The 20,142-nt window shown below is 59.8% G+C and overlaps 1 protein-coding gene across 3 annotated transcripts in view; it reads left to right on the top strand.

Annotated features, from left to right (window-relative positions):
- Positions 1-18,978, top strand: part of TMCO3 (transmembrane and coiled-coil domains 3) — a 38,328-nt gene extending 19,350 nt beyond the window's left edge. For 2 of the 3 annotated variants that reach the window (XM_044250164.1, XM_044250165.1), the window contains exons 9-14: positions 4,771-4,888; positions 6,953-7,148; positions 10,825-10,975; positions 14,992-15,071; positions 16,169-16,318; positions 18,276-18,978. In XM_044250164.1, the coding sequence (XP_044106099.1) occupies positions 4,771-4,888; positions 6,953-7,148; positions 10,825-10,975; positions 14,992-15,071; positions 16,169-16,318; positions 18,276-18,389 (809 nt within the window). In that variant the 3' untranslated portion in view covers positions 18,390-18,978. The other variant, XM_044250166.1, reaches the window with a different exon arrangement.
- Positions 18,979-20,142: the final 1,164 nt, after the last annotated feature.

Genomic DNA, 20,142 nt, shown 5'->3' on the forward strand with positions numbered 1-20,142 from the left:
ATTTTACACTGATATGTGCCTGCACCAACAGAGCAATGAGAGGGAAATAAGAAAAGGGAAAGCCAGAGCTGTGGGGCTGGCTTCTCGGGTAAGACCCACCTCACCGTACACGGAATTGGTTGGGGGCCGCGGGCTCCTGGTCACCTGCGGCCACACACAGCACCCCGCTGCCTGACGCCGGGGGATTTGCACCGGAGGCTGGGAAACATGCATAGTCTCGTGTCTGCTGCTGCTTCGTGAGCCAGCGGGTCATGGACACAGCCTCCTGGCTTGCAACTGGACTAGTTGGTGGTCTCGTCTGCGTAGGCCCCAGTGTCCCCGTAGCCCCGTGATTAGGACCACCCCTCATAAGACCCATGTGACAGAGGTGAAGGGGGCCGTCGCGGTGAAGTAGGAGGATGAAAACAACTTGCATCAGGGCCCACGCGCCGGGTGCCGGTGTGTGTGAGGCCGTCGCCAGCTAGGAGAGACCCGTGACAGCCGGAGTTAGGATGCGGTCAGGTCTCCTAACCCTGCAAGCTGAGCATGCTGGAGGCAGACGTAAGGGAAGGAGTCGCACCTATTCAGTTCGCACAAAGACAGGACACAGTGTGGGCAGAAGACGTAGAAAAGAAAGCCACGAGATGAGGCGGGGAGAAGCGCTGAGAGGCTCAGGACGGATCCGGTAGCGGTCCAGGAAGCACGGAGAGGAGGAAACCGCCATCAGTGCTCAGACTCGGGGAGCTGTGGGACCTTGAACGTCACGCTCCAGCACCGAGCAGGAAACAGTTGGATAAATGTGCTCTTGGCACGTTCCAGTACAACAGCAGAGCTCCAGGGACCAAGGGGGAGGGCTTGACGCCCGCCCAAGAACGCAGGTGACCCGCACACCTCCTCCATGCCCGGTGGTCATGCCCATCAGAGCTGTCACCGAGGAGCCGGTGGCAGGGACGTCGTCTCAGACACGCACAGGCTCCAGGGCGTGGCGGCCCGTCCCTCCCTGCACTGAGCGCCGGGCAAGGAAGGCAGAGGAGCACAGTCACGCGTGTTTCCGGGCTCGCAGATTTTGTTCACCTCCTCCAGAGCGAGCCTCCTCTGTTTTATGTAGGGGCTGTCAGGAGGCAGGCTTTCTCACTTTGTAGAAGGCCGGCCTGGAGCTCTGAGCTGTGGGAACAGGGTTGCAGGATTGGGAGGCTGGTGGACATACTGACAGACTTGGGCTTTGTGGATGTTTATAATTAAGCTCACAGGCTAACACGCAGTACCTACAGGGCCGGTAGAAAATGTCATTTGGGGGAAGAAAAGCTTTGACTTATAATGGCCACGAAAAATAACTTGGGAATAAATCTCTGAGAAGGTGTGTGTGTGTGACCTTTGAGGACAAAAGTACCAAATATTACTGGAGAGCCTGTGCTCATGATGAGAAGACTTAATGCATAAAGACCTTGCTACTCCCAAATTTATAAATTCCCATCTACCTCAGTAAAAAATCTGGCAGGTTTTTTCTTGAAACTTGGTGAGCTGAGCCTACAGTTTATTTATTAAGAGCAAAGGCGAAGAATAGCCAATACTAGTTTGAAGTGTGAGGCTTGTGCAGCGGATGACAATCCCTGAGGTCCTGTCCCTGCACTCGGGCAGCTCCCTGTGCCCAGGCCAGATGGGGCAGGAGGGGGATGGGCAGCCAGATGCGCACATGCGCGGGGAGCGTGTGGGCGGCTGGGTGGGTCGGAGTTCTTTGTGCGCAAGGACGAAGAGAATCAGAGCCCTCCCTTGAGCCGAACACCAGACCAGCTTGATGTGGGTTTAACCCCTCAATGTGCAGGGCAGAACTTCAGAGCCACTGCCCTGTGACCTCAGGGTGGAAAGGATTGCTGAACTCAAGATGCAGAATCCAAAAGAAAGAATGTCGATAGACCTGAACACATGGAACCTTGCAAAACTTCTACTAAAAAGGCATTTTTTAGAAGCTGCGGACTAAGAGGAGACAGTTGCTACGTATGTAAGGGTACAGGGAAGCAATGCTTCGGACGCATCAGGAGCTTCAACAGTCATCCGAACAAAAGGACACCCAAATGGAGAATGGGCCGATATCCTGGCTGCGAACTCGGGGAGGAGAAGGTGTGCGTCATGAATAGAGGTGAAGAAGGACTCAGCTGCGACTGGGGAACGCGCGTGTGCCGGCCCGGAGCCCCCCCGACCGTGTGTCCTGTGTCGGCAGGAGTGCGGGCCCTCACACGGTCAGTGAGAGTGTGAGCTGGGTCAGTGCTTTGGGGAACACTTCCACAAACAAAAGTTTCTGTTTCTAGAAACACGTCCTAGAAAGCTCTTCACATGTGAAAGAATATTCAAAACAATTTTTTTTAAAGATTTTATTAAAAGTGAGGGAGAGCAGAGGGAGAGACAGAGAGAACCAGCTGCCTGCTGAGTGGGGAGCCCCCACCAGGACGTGGGACTCCATCCCAGGACTCTGGGATCATGACCAGAGCCATTGGCAGGCACTTAACCAACTGAGCCCCCCAGGCGCCCCCAAAATAATGATTTTTGATAGTAAAAATTGAATCTGAGTGTTTAGTCACACAAAGGGTAGTTAGAATATGGTGTGCTCATATAAACTGGAGTACTGTAGATGTAAAAATGAATTAATTGTTATGCTGTCAAGGAAGAAATACAAAATACAGAAGATGTCTCGTCTGATGTAATTTACGGAAAGTTTGAAATTGTGTGAAGCTGTGTCCTCAGAGATGCACCCTGAGAGCAGAAGGAGGTTCGTGCCCAAGGGTGACGCCCCGTGTCTTCACATGTGGGTGTGGTGTTGCTCAGATTCTCCTTTTCCACTTCTTAAGGGTTCGGGCTAGTCCATTGGATAGTGGGGCCCGGACCCCTAAGGAGTCAGTAGGTAGCTCCAGCCTTCCACGCCCATCATGAAGGGTCAGGCAGCCAGAGGTCATGGTAGCAGCTTGATCATGATGAAAAGTGACACAGAAGATGTGGCAATGGTGACTTTTGGTCCCTATCTCCGGAATGAGACTTGCTACCAGCCCCATGCTGCAGGGACTCAGAGGCCTCCCCTGGGAAACACTGGCCTGCAAGAGACCCCCACACTGTGACCTCGCTGTCCCCTTGCCCAGGCGGACCATGCTTGTCTGTGGGAGTAGAATGGACAGGGCAGGACACCAGGCCGGGGGGCGGCTGGGAGCAGCGACGAAAGGGGAATCTCCTCGTGAGCACAGGGCAAGGGGAGGGGGCGCTCCTGAGAGTGCCGGAGTGTCCGCACAGCGCGCTTGCAGAGTGGGAAGACCGGAAGCCCCAGTGCCCATCGACCGGGAACGGGCAAACTGCTGTATTCTCTAGCAGTTTTACTTTTTTATTTTTCATTTTTTTGAAGATTTTATTTATTTGACAGAGACACAGCGAGAGAGGGAGCACAAGCAGGGGGCGTGGGAGAGGGAGAAGCAGGCTTCCCGCTGAGCAGGGAGCCCGATGCGGGGCTCGATCCCAGGAACCCAGGATCCCGACCCAACATGAAGCCAGGCAGTTGGCGACTGAGCCACCAGGCACCGTCTCTGGCAGTTTCATTTTAATTAATTAATTTTTTTAAAAAAAATTTTTTTTTTTTAACTTATCAGAGAGAGAGAGGGGGAGAGAGCGAGCACAGGCAGACAGAATGGCAGGCAGAGGCAGAGGGAGAAGCAGGCTCCCTGCTGAGCAAGGAGCCCGATGTGGGACTCGATCCCAGGCCGCTGGGATCATGACCTGAGCCGAACGCAGCTGCTTAACCAACTGAGCCACCCAGGCGTCCCTAATTAATTAATTTTTTAAAAAAGATTTTGTTTATTTATTTGACAGAGATCACAAGCAGGTAGAAAGGCAGGTAGAGAGAAAGGAGGAAGCAGGCTCCCCTGGAGCAGAGAGCCTGATGTGAGGCTCGATCCCAGGACCCTGGGACCATGACCGGAGCTGAAGGCAGCGGCTTAACCCACTGAGCCACCCAGGCGCCCCTCTTAGAAATACATTTTAAAAGATTGGTCCAGGGGTGTCTGGCCTGGGTGGCGCAGCCAGTTAAGTGTCTTCCTTTGGCTCTGGTTTTGGTCCTGGGGTCCTGGGATTGAGCCCCACGTCAGGCTTCCTGTCCAGTAAGGAGCCTGCTTCTCCCTCTGCCCCTGCTGTCCCCCAACTTGTGCTTTCCTGCTCACTTGTTTTCTCAAACAAATAAAATCTTTAAAAAAAAAGAAACAAAAAGTTGGGTCCAAAGCCAGAACTGCTGGTTGAGTCTGGAGATGTCGGAGGCCCCTGTGACACCTTAGGTTGGGGAAAATGGTACCCGTGTCCCGTCGTCTTTGCAGAGGAGCGACGGAGTCCCTTCAGGCCCTGGCCGCGGCCTTTCTCGTCGTCCACCTGGTGAGCCGGTGTTCCTAGCAGAGCCGCCTTCGTCTCAGGGACAGGGCCGGGGGTGCTGCCGAGAGCGGGCTGGAGGTGCGGGCAGGAGGGCGAGGCCCGGTCCCCGGCATGGCTTCGGGGAGCCGGGACGGCTGCTGCCCGCGCTCTGGGGACGCATGGTGGCCCTGGCCATCGGGCCCGTCCCGTTCTGTGTCCACGCCTTCTTCGGGCGATGGTTTTTGCTGTGATGATGTAAGAGCCCTGTGAGCCGGACTATGTGTCTCCTTCACCAGGACGTGGTCCGACGTGTGGGTGTTTGCTCTGCACGATTCCCCAGCTGTGCGCGGCGTGACGCGTTGGGGCTCGGGCCGCGCTCGCTCTAACCCTGTGCTCCGGTGGCTTTCCGCCCGGCAGGCGACGCGGACTACGGCGCGGTGCTGCTCGGGATGCTCGTGGTGCAGGACGTGCAGCTGGGGCTCTTCATCGCCGGCATGCCCACCCTCCTCCAGGCCGGAGCCGGCTCCCACTCCAGGTGCGCGCGACCCCGGCCCTGCGCGCGGCGGTCGGTCGTCCAGAACGTGCGGGCGGGGGCGCGCCTGGCGGAGCGGCCCGGGGCCGGCGGGTGACGGGAGAAGCGCGCTTAGCCCGGTGCCCGGGACGGGGGTGTGGGGGGCTGGTGCGTGCGCGTGTCCGCGTGCGTGCGTGGGCGTGTCCGTGTGTGTGCATGAGTGCCCGTGTGCATGTGTGGGCGTGTCCGTGGGTGTGCATGAGTGCCCGTGTGCATGTGTCCGCGTGCGTGCGCGTGTCCCCGTGCGTGCGTGGGCGTGCCCGTGTGCATGTGTCCGTGCGCGTGCACGTCCGTGTGTCCCCCCCCCCCCCGCGGCTCCCGTGGTCCGCGTGTCCGCGGGCCCCGAGTCGCTGGTGCGCTGCCTCCGGCCGCTGAAGGCCCCGAAGCGGAGCGGCGCCGGCTGCGGTCGGACGGCGAAGCGGGAAGCGGCCGCGCGCGCAGTCGTGGTTCCCGCGCAGTCGTGGTTCCCGCAGCGCGGCCGGGTGCGGGGCGGCCCGCAGGAAGGGCGTCGTCGGAGCGAGCGCGGCGCCGAGGGTCCCCGCGGCCGAGCTGAGAGCGCGGCGCGGCCTCTCCTGGCCCGGCCGGCGGCGACGAGCCCCCGAGTCCCGCTTCGGCGCGTCTCCGCGGAGACCCGTGGGGCTTCTTGGGGGATTTTTCCTAAATTCCAAATCCCGTTCGCTGCGCGGTGCTGGGGCGGTCGGGCCCGTGTCCCGCGTCAGGGTCACCCGTGGCGCCGCCGCGTCCGCGCCGACCCCGGCGGGCTCCCGGGCTTGGACTCCCGGGCTTGGCGGCCTCAGCGGCCTCCGACGTCCTCGTCGTTGCGCCGCGTTTCCCGTTCGCGCTTGTGTTCAGTCCGTCGGGCCCCGCCTGTCCGTCCCGCTGCCCTCGCTTCGGGAGCGCGTTCCGCTCCGGTCTTCCCGGGTCCGCTGCCGCGCGGGGACCGGCTGCCGTCGGGGCTCGGCGCGGGGACCTTCCTCCGGCCGCCCCGACAGTCCGACGCGCGGCTCCCCGCGTCCACGGAGACGCTCCTCTCTGCCTCCCGATGCCTGCGGGGTCCCCTGCGGTCGCGCAGCCGTCTCGGGGGGACGCGACCTCTCCCGAGCTCGTCAGGCTCCGGTACGGTCAGGGTCGCTTGAAAACAGAAGGTGCTTGATGTGCCGGCCCGGGCTCGGCCCGCCCGTCGCTCCGGGGCCTCCCTCGCGGGAACCGGCCAGGACCTTCCAGCCGGCGGGGGCTCCCTCCCCACGTGATCCGTGGTGTGCGACCTGACCTTCCGGCCGTTGCTGCGGGTGTAAGCCTTGACCACAGCGGAGAACTCCCGCCTAGTCGTCAGATCGGTGCTCTGCCGCTGAGAACCTTTAAACCAGGGTTTTAGACTAAATCGTTTCGTAAATACGATGAGCCAAGTTCTCAAAAATAAATTTAATTAAGCAATAAATATGCGCTCTCCTTATAAAAATAAACACGCAGTAGTGCCTTTCCTCTGAGTTTTTTGACTGAGACCTAGAATACGTTCCGAGAAGTCAATAGCGTGTTCTACTAGGACCTTAGCCCCGAATCCTGTTCTCTGAGACGAAGAGACACAGGAAATTCAGGGTTCTGGCTTGGCCACAAGGGGCTGTTGGGCGGCAGGTCGCTGGGGTCCTATGGCTGGACCTCGAGGGCTGAGCCTGCAGGGGGACAGTCGCCCCGGGAGGAATTTCGAGGGGGGGGTTAGTTCTTGCTGAGGAGTTCTGTCCCCAGTCAGTGAGCCGTGTGAGCTGCGGTCAGGAGCCCTCATGCCCCATAACACGTATTTGCTTCAAAATTGACGGCAAAACAGTCGCGCTTGCATGTCTGATTCAAAGAATTAATTTGAACTAAGTTGTTTAGAATTAATGGGGTTGATAGGTTTTTAGTATTTGGAAATAAAAATGATTTGGGAAATTTATTTTGTGACGTCAAAGAAAAACGAGTGGAAGCCCATTTTATCGGGTGTTAGGGAAGGGTGTTCCGGAGATGAAATAACACCCCTTTCTTCTCTCCTAGCGTTGTCATGGAGACTCTGCGGATCCTGGCTTTGGTCGGTCAGATCCTCTTCTCGCTGGCTGCCGCTTTTCTTCTGTGTCTTGTTATAAAGACTTACCTCATTGGACCATATTATCGGAAACTGCATGTGGAAGGCAAAGGGAACAAAGAAATCCTTATCTTAGGAATCTCTGCTTTCATCTTTTTAATGTTAATGGTAATTCTCAAAATACCTGTTATTTACATACGGACTTGAAAGCTTATGGTCAGTTCTTTATCTTTTTATTTTAATGTAGTTGGAATATTTGGAACCACGGGGTCGTATTTTTATTGTATGCACAGTCACTCCTCCCCCTCAGTATTCATACAACAAGCTAAACCCGTTTGTTCCGTACTTTTCAAGATTTTCTTTTTGAGACAGAATGAGTCGGGGAGGAGCAGAGGGAGAAGTAGGTTCCCTGCGTAGTGGGGAGCCTGACGCAAGACTCTATCCCAGGACCCTGAGGTCATGACCTGAGCAGCGGACTGAGCGTCCCAGGTGCCCCCGTTCATTAGGCACTTGGTGGAAAGGGCGCCTCAGGTGTGGGACTGCAGGAGGTCGGCCTGGCTTCGACAGCCGCATGGACTGTCGGCATCACCCGCGTTACACTGTCCCGGACTTTCGGACAGCTCTGTGTCCGAAATCGGATTAACCGTTTAGAGCAGTTTTTAGTCCTATCTGATGACGACAAAGTTGGTCAGCAGTGTAACTTCTTTTGCCATAATGTGCAAATTTGAAAAAGAAAATAGGAGGTTCATTTTAGAAGCACCCTTCTCATTTAAAGGATATGCTCCTAGTGAGAGAACGGGGGAGAGGCTGTCGGAGCCCCGCAGACGGTCCACGGCGCTGGCGTCGCCTGCAGCCCCGCAGCCGCCCTCCTCACCGGGTTCACGCAGAAGCTCAGCTGGGAATGGGCGCAGCGGCTGTGCACAGCAGCCAGACCCCCGGTCCTTCAGCAGGTGCCGGGTTCCACCAGCTGTGGTCCGCCCAGGTCTGAAACAGCTGGTGCATGAATCTCCAGGGAATTATCCCGAGCAGGAAAAGCCAGTCCTGAGGTCACATACTGTGTAATTCCATTCATGTGACGTTTATGATGACAGAAATGGAGGGAAGCTTGCTGGTTGCCAGGAGGTGAGGAGAGAGTGGGGGAGAGATCCTTGTCACGGACCCTTGCGTGTGTCCGCACCGTGTTGCGTCTGTAGCCGGGCTGTGATCTCGTGCCCTGATTAGGAAGACGCCACCACTGGGGTGCCCGGGCAAGGGGTGTGTGAGATCTCCTTGGATGGTTTCTCACCCTGCAGGTGAATCGACACTTCCCTCAAAACTAAAAGGTTAATTTTAAAAGGTTAATTTTAATTTAAAGGACTTCAGCAAAAACCGTTTCCTCATGTATGATTTAATCGTCTACTAGTATTTTATAATCTTGGCAGAAGTCTGAGATTCGTTTCTGCTCACGTGCGTGACGTGTTTCATTTTTCTTACATTGCTTTGTCCATTCTGGAGAATTTTTCTTTTCTTTTTTTTTTTTAAAATATTTTATTTATTTGACAGGCAGAGATCACAAGTAGGCAGAGAGGCAGGCAGAGAGAGAGAGGGGAGGAAGCAGGCTCCCTGCCGAACAGAGAGCCCGATGTGGGGCTTGACCCCAGAACCCTGGGACCATGACCCGAGCTGAAGGCAGAGGCTTTAACCCACTGAGCCACCCGGGCGCCCCAGAATTTTTCTTCTTGACAATGACATCCGGCAAAGCCGTGTTGCCCGGACGACTTCCGTCTGTCTTCCCAGCGGCTGCGCAGGTTCAGCTGCTTTCCTCCTGAGAAGCTGCTCGGGTCCCCACGTGCGTCCGGTGCCGGCCGGCTTGCTCGTGAGATGGTCTCACACTCAGACCCCTCCTTGCCCTGAGACACGCGACACAGTCCCTCCTCTGTCGTTGGCTGTTTGGCTTGGTTCCCGTTGACGGCGCCCCTCGGCGTGCTCCCGGCTGGGCGTCAGCTTGCCGGTGCTGAGGTGGGCGCCGGGCCGCCAGGGACGCGCTGTGTCCCCCCCAGCGCCGCGGAGCGGTCAGGGTCTGGTCAGGGTCTCCGCACCCTCCCCTGCTCCCGTGCGGTGTCTCCTCAAGGCTTTGACTCCACGTCCCTCCTGAGCTGGTGGACACCCCCCTTGGGGCTGGCCTGTCAGAAGCCTCGGGTCGTTTTCTGTTGCATTGGCTGTTTCTCTTCCTCATTTGTAGGAATTTTTAACGTATTCTGGGAAATTTTTTGTCTTTGCTTCTTTGTACTAAAAGTACCTATAACAGAATCAGCCATTTTAGCCCTTTTAACGGAAGCGTACAAGTCAGCGGTTTTCCGCGTGTCGACAGCACCGTGCGCCGGTCAGCGCTGTCTGAACATTTCTGTCATTGCTCCCCAAAACCCCGACTCCCCCAGGCTCGCCCGTCCCCCCGTGGCCCAGTGACTGCGCTCCTGCTTTCTGCGCACGCGGACTCACCCGTGCGTCCCTGCTCTGAGGGGGCGCCCTGGGTTTCCTCACTCCGCTCCTTTATGGCCGAAATTCTCTGTCCCGTGCGTTGCTTAGTACCTTCTCGTCCGTGACTGTCCTTCCCGCTCTCTTCGTAGCGTTTTTAATAAACGGAAGTTCTGATTTTCCTACGCTCCAAGCTCCAGGTGGCGGGCGGATGGTGCTCGGCGGCCCCCGCAGGGTGTGTCTTCCCCGGGTCGGAGGCCGCGTCCCCTGCAGGACGGCCTGCTGAGCTGCTCTGCTGCTCGCCGGAGAGCCGCGGCCGTCGGGGGGCCGGGGGGGGGCGCGGGGCCGTGCGCGACGTCTGGGGCTGGTGTGGCTGTCCACGCCGCACGGGGGCGCAGGTCACCTTGTCAGAAGCCGCGAGGCGTGTGAGTGGTGGGTGTGAGCACAGGGGCATGAGTGTGGGCACACGTGTGTACGAGTGTGTGGTTGTACGTGCGCTCGTGTGAAGGGACGTGTGAGTGAGTGAGCGTGAGCACAGGCGTGCAGGTCCGCCTGTACGTGTCTGACTCTCCACCCGCCCCGCCCGCGGCCGGGCTCCCCAGGCTCCCGGGGCATCAGCCGCGAGGTCCCCGAGTCCGCTCGGCTGAGCCGCTGCTGCAGGGGTGCAGGGAGAGCCCGGGCACCGGCCTGCGAGCTGGCCCGTGAGCGCCCCGTGCGCGGCCGCTCCTGCGCGGGTGTCTCGGGCTCCGTGGTGTGTGGTGTGAGGGTTGTGCGTTCTGCCGTGGGGCTCGTCCCGGGCGTGGTTGCGGAGCGAGTTTCTCTCCGCCTCTCTCTGGCGGCTGCCGGCCTCTGTGTGTGGCTTCGCTTGCGCAGAGGAAGACGCCGCGGCTGCTTTCAGGCCGTTTTGCGTCGGGATCGCCTGGCGAAGGAGCGCATGGGACGGCCGTCGCCAGGAGCGCTGGAGCCCGGACCTGGGGGGCGGCCCGGCCGCTGGACATGTGGGCGCCCCCGTCCGGGGTCCTGTGCCCTCGGGCTTCGCTGGCCGCACTGCCCTCGACGTGCCCTTGGCTGGAGACGCGGCGGTGTACGGGAACGTGTTTTCTTGGCATAGTTGGGTAGTCAGAGTCAGGAGAAAGAAAATCTGTCACAAATATTTAAAATACATTTTCAAAAATATTGTCATTCAAAAATTTGAATGATTACTTCAAACATTTTTTTTTCGCATATGGCAGATTCAACTCACATTTACTTGCTCTGTGTGTCTCCGCTCATCCCCACAGAGGCCCCTCTGGGGACTTCAAGATGAGCCTTTGCTGTGACGACGCACCTGCCTTTGGGCGTGAACCCACCCCTGGCTGTGAGTGACCTGTGGCCCTTCCGTCTCCCGCAGGTCACGGAGCTGCTGGACGTCTCCATGGAGCTGGGCTGCTTCCTGGCCGGCGCGCTCATCTCTTCCCAAGGCCACATGGTCACCGAGGAGGTCGTGGCTTACATTGAGCCCATCCGCGACTTCCTGGTCATCATCTTCTTCGCGTCCATAGGTAACCGCCCTTGTCACACCGGGACCGTCCCGTGGTGGCTGAGACTTCCGCGACCTACTCACGTTTTTCTGTCTGTGCGGCCGGAACAGCTCCAGGGTAGTTGGGGTCTGCAGAGAGATCTTATTAGAAAGGGGGCATTTGCACTCGGGAACGTTAACTTGTTGATCAACGGCCGTGCTCCGGGGGTGCTCAGGTGCCCTCGGGGAGGACGACCCCCACCTTCGACTCCGTGGGCAAGGCACAGGTGCCCGGCAGGTTAGCCGCGTAAAGTCAGCACCAAAACGGGACATCAGGGAGGGAAGGTTAACTTTGATGCCAGAACACTCAGCTGCCGTGTCGAGGTGCGCTGCTCTGCCAGGGCCCCTTTGTCGGGCGCCCCTTCACCTGGCGTGACCGTGCAGCGGCCGCCTTCCGGCCAGGAGGCTCCTCACCACGCCTGGACCCGCTGACGGGCTCGGGACCACCCCAGCGAGACCCAGAACCTCGAAGAGCACAGGCGGCCGGTCCTGAGAGCGGGTGCAGGGCAGGAGACCGTGTCACCAGGCGAGATGAGACCCTTCGCGGCTGCTGTGGGGATGGGTGTCCGTGGTGTCCCGACAGAACCTTCTCGCCCACGCGCGCCCCTCACGCTGCCTTCCCCGTCCGTCCCCCTCCCGTCCCGTCCCTTGTCCTCTGTCCTGGTGTCTGGGTCTGTGTGTCTCTGTCCCTCCTGCCTCCCAGGTCCCCGCATCCTGCCCTCCCCCTTCCGACCGCTGCTTCTCCAGGCGAGGACCCGTGAGGCCGACAGGTGCCGGCTCCCTCTGACTGGGTGCTGGGCCGCACTCCCCCGGGGCTGCGTCGCACTGACCCCGTGTGGCTCGCGTCCTGGCTGCGGGGCTGCGGCAGCGTGCGCTGGCTAGATGAGGAAACCCTGCAGACGCGCTCCGACAGGCACGCTTGGCTCTTCCTCACGTTAGGGCTCTTGACCCGCAGAGATCGCGGGTGCCCAGCGACGAGACGGTGCCGCGTGTTTCTGCTTTGATGCATCCCGTTCAGCCGAGAAGCGGGTGCACCCTCCCGGCACTCGGGACAGAGCCTTTCTTTGTAGCGTCCTAAGCAACACGGAACTGTTCTGTTTGGGACGATGCCTCAGTGACGTGCACACGAACCTGGTCCCTGATCCCTGCCCTGCGTCAGGCCCTGTGGGGCCGTAGGACTGGAGGGCCCATGGGCCACAGTCAGTTTTGGGCAGGGCGAGTGACCCTGGGGTCCCAGAACCACAACGGGGGCACCGAGGGCCCTGACCGAGCTCTGAGCAGTGAGTCCAGTGTGACCAGCAAAGGGCAGTTTGGGGCCCAGAGTGAATGAGGGCCCCCCCGTGGGCTGAAGGCCGAGGTAGCAGCCGCTCGGGGAGGGGGGCTCGGTCCAGATGGCGGGACCTTCAGAGGGCAGGAGGGCCCCAGGCACGCGTGGTGGGGGGCAGTGCGGACTCCGCCCCGGTGTCCCTCTTGCTCTAGGTGACGCTGGCTCCGTTCCTCATCCCGGCACAGCTGGTACCTGTCTTTGTGAGCCCTGTGTCACTGAGACACCCCGGACCCCTTTCTTTGTGCTGCTTTGTTTTAAAGACTCTATTTGAGAGCACGAGCAGGGGGAGAGGGAGAAGCAGGCTCCCCGCTGAGCGGAGAGTCAGATGCGGGGCTCGATCCCGGACCCCGAGACCTGAGCCGAAGGCAGACGCTTCCCCAGCTGAGCCCCCCAAGCGTCCTCGTTCATGCTGTATTGATGAGTACTTGAGCCATGGCTCTGGCTGCCCAAACGGTTGCCAGCGTCCGGCCGACCATAGAGCTGAGGAGGCCTCTTCCTGGTCTGCAGGTGGCTCTCTGCTTGCTGGGTCCCCATGTGTCCTTTCCTGGGACACGGTGTGCTCGGGGACAGACGGGAGGTGGAGAGAGACACATGGAGACAAAGGAAGGGATGCAGGGGAGGGCTCCCGCGTCCCCTTCTCTTATGAGGACACCAGTCCTGCCGGCTCAGGCTGCCACCCTGTGACCTCTTGTCACCCTTAGTACCTCCGGAAGCTGTCTCCGGATGCAGTCACACGGGCTTGTGGCCTCAGCATATGAACTGGGCAGCTTGGTCAGGGCAGCTCTAGAGGCAGAGTGGAGTGAAGGTGACCAGGCCCGTGTGGCCCTCTACCACCCTGCATGACCACAGTGATGAGTCCCCTGTCACTTCTCATCTTACGGATAAAGCCCAGGACGTGGGTTTTTTTTAAGATTTTATTTATTTGTTGAGACAGAGACAGAGAGCGAGCGTGAGAGAGAAGGTCGGAGGGAGAAGCAGATCGCCCGCAGAGCAGGGAGCCTGACGCAGGGCTCGAGCCCACGACCCCGGGACCATGACCCGAGCTGAAGGCAGTTGCCCAACCAACTGAGCCACCCAGGCGTCCTTTTTTTCACGTGTTTCTTGTTCCAGACTTTTCGCCGAGGATTTCAGGCTCTCGGACCCCTCCCTGGGACACAGAGAGGAGTTCAGAAGTGGGCACGGCCCCTCCTCATTCTCGGAGGTGCCCTGGAGGCCGCTGTGGGCCCCGGTGGGGTGGGACGTCCCCGCCTGACATCGGCGGGCCTAGTGCGCGCGTGAGGTGACTGTGGGGCTGGTGTTGAGCAGACCGCGTGCCCTGCTCTGGTTCCCATGCCGTGTTTGCTCGTTCATCCCGAAGCTCACATCTGCAGAGAGGTCGCGAGGCTCACCGGGGTCCATGCTTTGTTGGCGGTGGCCCTGGCGTGGGCGTGCAGAGCCTGTGCCCCTTGTGCTGTCCCAGGAGCATGGGTGGTATCTGTTGAGAGGATGAATGAGTGAATGGCCGTAAGCAGGAACACTGGTGGCCTGCGTGCCTCGGCATGGACTTTGTCTCTGTCCCCGAGCCTTGTATACGTGGCGCTCTGCTCCCGGCACGGGGGTCCTGAGTGGGCAATGTCCTCACCGGAGTGGAGAGCCTCTGCCTTCTGGCCTGTGTGCCTGGGCCCAGCGCACACTTACCCTCGGGCTAGGGAGGCCCCTGAACCTTGAGGCAAGTCAGCAACACAAGCATCAGGGTGCCTGGTGGGGGATGGGCGGGCAGGGCTCTGCTCCCCGATCTGCGGCGGCGTGGTCGGAGAAGCGGGCACAGGAGTGCTCACGCCGGTCACTTCCTACTGCGGGTGACACCGTGACGAGTTGGAGGAGCACAGGTGCAGCCAGAGCTGGTCCGCACCTGTCGTGCCCGTGGGCCGAAGACCCCGGACTCAGCTCCTGCCCTGCCGGGTGTGCCCTGGGCCGTGGGGGGCGCTCAGGGAGCACCGCAGGTTGGGGAGGAGGCCGAGGCAGACCCGGGAAGAGGGGTGGGGCAGGTGCTCATCAGCCGCCCCTGTGGTGCAGCAGGGCCGTCCGGGGCGGAGGCGTCTGCGTTCCAGGGACGAGAAGGCTGTCTTCTTGGGTTTGTGTTTCTGAGTCAGATGGGGAGACGCGGGCTGCTGAGGGGCCGCGTGTGTTCCTGCTCCGACGTGAGCTCCAGGGTCCTCCCTCGGGAGTGGGGCCGGCCGCCGAGTGAGGAGGGGCTCCCCGGCACGCAGAGCCTCCCAACAGGCACAGCCGCGGCGGGAAAACTGTTCTCGGGGGTTTTGTCAGGGCGGCGAGCGGCTGCGAGTGGCCAGGCTTCTCCCCTTTGTGTCCACACCCGGGAAGTGTCTGCACCTTGCGTGGAATGTTTTCACAAAGGAAGGTGATTCGGCCGCTGCCCGCTGTGCCTTTGCCGAGTGCTGGGGGTGAGGTCTGCTGGAGGGTAGCCCTCGGCACTGGGGCCGCTGTCCCCGTGGCCCGCCAGCTTCGGGGCCGCCAGCAGTGTGAGCCATGTGTGCGGGGCCCCGTGGGGTCACACTCACCGGGTGGCTTTGTCTGGGTCGAGGAGAAGGGAAGCCTGAGCGTCACCACCTGGTGACGGGAGGATGAGGCGGGCGGGCCTGCAGGAGTGACCGTGTCTGTCCTTTCCCTCGCAGGCCTGCACGTGTTCCCCACCTTCGTGGTGTACGAGCTCACCGTCCTGATGGTCCTCACGCTGTCGGTGGTGATCATGAAGGTATGGAGTCTCCTGGGTGCTTTGCGGCAGACACAGCGCCCGTCATTTTCTTACTTATGGGTCCGACCCGCCGTGACGCTGAGTCTGCAAAGCTCCAACAAGGCCACTTACCTAGAGCCCGTCCTGCGTCCCAGCACTCTGGGCACCGGGCAGGGGAGGACCGGGGCTTTGGGCTTTGTTTTCCTTTATTTGCCTCAGAATCGGGTATGTTTGATATGGGGAGTCACGAAAGCAGAGCCAGGAACGTGACTTGTGGACGTCCCCGGAGGCCCCAGGCCTCGGATGTTCTTCCCCAGCGTACGTCTCACTGTTGCTGTGTTTTCAAATTATTGTAAGATTTTTGCCCACTAAATCGGTGGTTTATTGTAGGAGGCTATAACTCAGGAACAGCCAGCTAGAAGAGGTGCCGCGGGCAGGGCCCTGGGGCGGGGCAGGGGCCACCCAAGCCTGTCCGGGCACCCCACGAATGTCCCATTTAGCAGTCGCTGAGGATTCCCTCCTGGCTGCCGGTCCCCTGTGACGGGAGGCTCTCCACTTGCCGCGTTAACATTCATTTCGGGGTCCCGGGACCTGTCGGGTGGCTGCCTGCCTCTGTAGATTATAGACGTTGACTGAAGATACCGATTTTGTGAACGGGGGTGGGAGGCGCAGGAGAGGGGGAGAATCTCACGCAGCGACTCTGCCCAGCAGGGGGCCCCACGGGGGCTTGATCTCGCGACCCCACGATCAGGACCCGAGCCCAGATCAAGAGTCGGACACTGAACCGACAGCCGCCCAGGCACCCCTGACTTGAAGGAGCCCGAGTCCCAGGCGATTGCGGCGCTTGCCCACGGGTTCCGGGCTGCTCTAGACTTTGCTCCCATGACAGAGACACGGTGCTGTCCTTACAAAGTTAGGTGTCCTTGAGGGCTGCCCAGTATCTACTGCTGTTGTCTTCGTTTGGGGGAAACCCAGCTGCCTGCTACTGAGCCTGAACCTTGGTGTTACTGGGCGCGGTCTGTGTCCCTCGGGCTCTTCTGCACGTGTCCCCGGTGAGTCAGGCGAGGGCTCCGTCTGGCTTCTGCTCGGCCAAGGCAGTGACCCAGACATCTTGGCAGTTTGCCCTGGCAGCTCTGGTCTTGTCTCTCCTCCTGCCGAAGAGCTGGCAGTACGTCAAGTGGATCGTGGCCGCGGGGCTGGCGCAGGTCAGCGAGCTCTCCTTCGTGCTGGGCAGCAGAGCACGCAGAGCGGGCATCATTTCTCGGGAGGTGAGTCCGCACCCACGTTCTGTGTGTGTTTGGGGAGCCCCGGCCCACACACCCGACCCTAGTGTCTGAGCACCCTTCCCGCCACGGGCGTGGGGCCGCCTGTGCCCCGGCGTGCAGCGCTGACGCCGTTGTTGCTGCCGCCCCGGCACCTTGGTATTTCTGGCACGAATTGGAAAACGGCGTCTGAAAGCTCCCCGCTAGCTCGTGCACGGCCGTCAGCCCAGCCAAGAGCCCCGGCCTTCCCCGGACTACGTCTGAGAACTCGGGTGTGAACCCTGGACTGCTGAAAAGGCAGACCTGGAGCGCTGTTGTGCGCAAGTCCCTGGTTTGTTTCGGGTTTTTTCACAAAATACGTTGCAACACTTGCCTCTGCGTCCAAGGTGAGTTTGGGGTGCTGTGAGAGATGCTTCTGAAGACACCGTGTCCCCAACTTTTAGGGTTCAGTAGAAATGAGAAACTTCCTATGTATAAAATACATGGAGGTGTTTCCTGCGTATCAATATATCCAAAGGCTTGGGGTGACTTTGATCAGCTCCCTCCTTCCCCACCACGGTCTGAAGTGTGCAGGGTGCTGAGCCCCCTCGTGGTGCCTGGAAGGTGAGCCCCCCACCCTCAATTTGCCTCCTTCCCCGTTGTCTCTGGTCCGTTCATCCTGGGCCTGGCCTTCTTTTTTTTTTTTTTTTTTTTTAAAGATTTTATTTATTTATTTGACAGAGAGAAATCACAAGTAGGCAGAGAGGCAGGCAGAGAGAGAGGGAAGCAGGCTCCCTGCTGAGCAGAGAGCCTGATGCGGGACTCGATCCCAGGACCCTGAGATCATGACCTGAGCCGAAGGCAGCGGCTTAACCCACTGAGCCACCCAGGCGCCCCTGGGCCTGGCCTTCTTACCGGCCGGCTGGGCGCACGCCCGCCTGCTGCTGGGCACTTGCCTTGTCCTCCCTTCCGGTCTCGTTCGTTTGCCCTTGGAAAACTGGCCGTGAGTTAGAACTCGATAAATACCGTCTCGTGACCCCTGGTTGTCACTTTACATTTGGCAAGCAGGACGTTGGTGCGTGGCTGTGGCCCTCACCCCAGGGTCAGTGGGCCACAGTCTGCCGTCCACTGTGGTAAGGCAGGTCCTTTAGAGCAGGGTCCGTGTGAGCCCCGAGTGATCTGAGGGCCGGTGGACGCAGGGTGGACGTTGAAGGGATTCTGCCCTCGATGAATGGGCGAATGTCGGGTCATGGTGGAGGAGGGGCCAGGAGACCGCACGCGCTTCCCCACGCATCGGAACCCCGGGGCCGTTCACCAGGCCCACGGTTCTCGCTGAGGGGCGGGCCGCTGTCACGTTGGGGATGTGGCCGTCCAGGCTCACGGATGGCAGCTTCTACTCAGTAGTTCACTCAAACCTCGCGGGACCCCAGCCCCCTCCTGCCCCTGACTTCAGTTTCGCCCTTTCTGTGCACACCTGTGTGAGCCGCTTGGGTGGGGCCTTGAACCGCGGCGGGCGTTTGCCTGCTGCCCGCTTACAGCGAGCCTGCCGCCCGTGGGCACCTGTTGCCGGGGAGCCCCCCTTCCCCCGCCCCCAGCCGCCTCGGGTAGCCGGCTCTGCACACCCGCCCCCTGATTTGGGCCCAGGGAGTACAGAAGCTCCTCCGGGTGCCTGGGACGCGCTGTAAGCGTGCAGACCTCCGAGCTTGTCCCTCGTACCCGCGCGTGTGAGGGAGGTGGGATGGAGCTCGGTCTTGAAGCAGCGAGGGCTTGAGGAGCAACATCTGCGCCCGGGCTTCGTCCCGAGACCTGCCCAGAGGCCGCGTGCTCACTTCGCTGGCGGCCTGAGCCCTTGGGCTCCGGTCCCCATCGGGGCGCAGGGCTCCCTGCCGCTCACGTCCACGTGTGCACGCGCCCCCGGCTCTGTGGGGTGTGCGGGGCCCCTCCTGGTCCCGCGTGTGGCCGCCAACAGCCTTGCCTGTTGCAGGTGTACCTTCTCATCCTGAGCGTGACCACACTCAGCCTCTTGCTGGCCCCGGTGCTGTGGCGAGCCGTCCTCACCAGGTGTGTGCCGCGGCCGGAGAGACGGTCGAGTCTGTGAGGGCAGCGGCGGGGACGCGCGGCTTCGGAAGGGAGACCTGTGTGCGGCCACCCGGCCCCGGGAGCCCTTCGCCTCGGGGACTGAGCACTCCGTGGAGGGGGCTCCCCGTCCGCCAGGCGGGCCGGCCTCGCACCGTGGTTTCGGGCCTTCCAGAGCAGCACGCTGCGTCGTCGGTCACGCACCGTGTACGTAGGACGCTGCGTTTTGCAGGTCGCCTGATGGTTTTGCCTGGATGTGCCTTTTTTTCTGAAATTAATGTTCATTTTCTGTTGTTATTTCATCAGTTCATGATTTTTTGGCAAAAAAAAATCAGAAAGGTTTTTTATTTATTCAACTTTTGTGTTGTAATCTGTTGGCCAATATTTGTTATCAAACATTTCTGTGATGTGAAATTTTAATTCTGGCGGTGAGTTTGGGAAGTTACTTTTAGTCCTTACTGTTTTCTAAAATAACACATATCTTTCAGACGTCTATTTGTCTCTATTACAGTAATCTTAAGTAAAACACTCATGTATGTCGTTCTTTTAAAATGCTTGTTTGAACCATAAGAATATGCGTGCTTTAATAAAGATCTTTTATGATCAAAGAATTTAATTGATATTTTTTGGAATTTTTTTCGATTTTCATATTAAACGAATCTTTGACAGTTTTCAAAGATCAGCATGATTTATACCCTGCCACATCGATCTCTAAGAGCCCGCGTGAATACTGTGCTGTTTGCAAAGCCAAGCTGTCACTTTGACTTTTAAAGTATGTTTTGGTTCCCGTATGGCCCGTTTCCGGGAAACCGGGGCTGGGAGATCCGACCCTCACAGGGCTCCCCGGGGGGCGCCGTGAGTGGAGTGTCCCGTCAGGATGGGCTTCAGCAGCTGAGCAGTTCGACCAGCGTCCTTACCGCAGAGGAGCCGCCTGGGGCCCCCGCGACGCATGCAGACGGGACCATGGTGCGTTCTCTGTGGGAGGGAGTGAGCGGCGTCCGGTCTGCAGAGAATCGACCACCCGGTGGTCTTCATCTCTGAGCACCTCCGTGCCCTCCCCTCCCGCTGCCACCGGGTGAGGACGCGCGGGCAGGACACACTCTCTCCCCTGCGCACGCGCCCGTTGCCCGGCAGGCGGCCTGCGCTCCGGAGGCCTCGGGGCGCCTCTTCTTCCATTTTGCATCCCCAGTGTGTGAGGGCAGAGCCGGGAGCTCGCAGTCATGGTGAACGAGAGGGAACCTAAACTGATGTGCTGACCGAGTTGTCCCCAGGACACGGCGTGAATGTCGCCGAGAGAACGGTGAGCGGAGATGCCAGAAGGATGTGCCTCGGCAGGCGTCTGTCTGCAGGCGCCTCCCTGCGGGGCTCCGGCCGCAGCTCGTGGCCTCTTCACCTTCCTCTCGCCTCTCAGGGCGCATCGTCCACACCTGTGCCATGCGGGGAGGCCACAGAGCCGTGTCAGGCCCCATCCTCACGCTCCCCTCCTCATCTAGACTTGGGGAGCTCAGCTCTCTCCTCTCCGCTCCTGTGAGCCCCTGCCACTGCCGCCGCCAGCGTGTCCTCTGCGTGCACGGACCGTTCGCCAGAGGACGTGTGAGCGTGACCACTCAACCTCTTGCTGGCCAGGGATGTCCTCACCTTGGATTGAGAACGTGGTGTCTGGTTTGAGTCTTCTAGTGGACTGACATCTGAGATGCAGAGCTGAAGGCAGAAGGGAGGGTGGGGACACCACCTGCTGCCAGCGAGCGCCTTGCCGGGTCCCCCACACGTCACCT

The sequence above is a fragment of the Neovison vison genome, chromosome 5 (genome assembly GCF_020171115.1).
Source record: "Neovison vison isolate M4711 chromosome 5, ASM_NN_V1, whole genome shotgun sequence".
Taxonomy (NCBI): Eukaryota; Metazoa; Chordata; class Mammalia; order Carnivora; family Mustelidae; genus Neogale; species Neogale vison.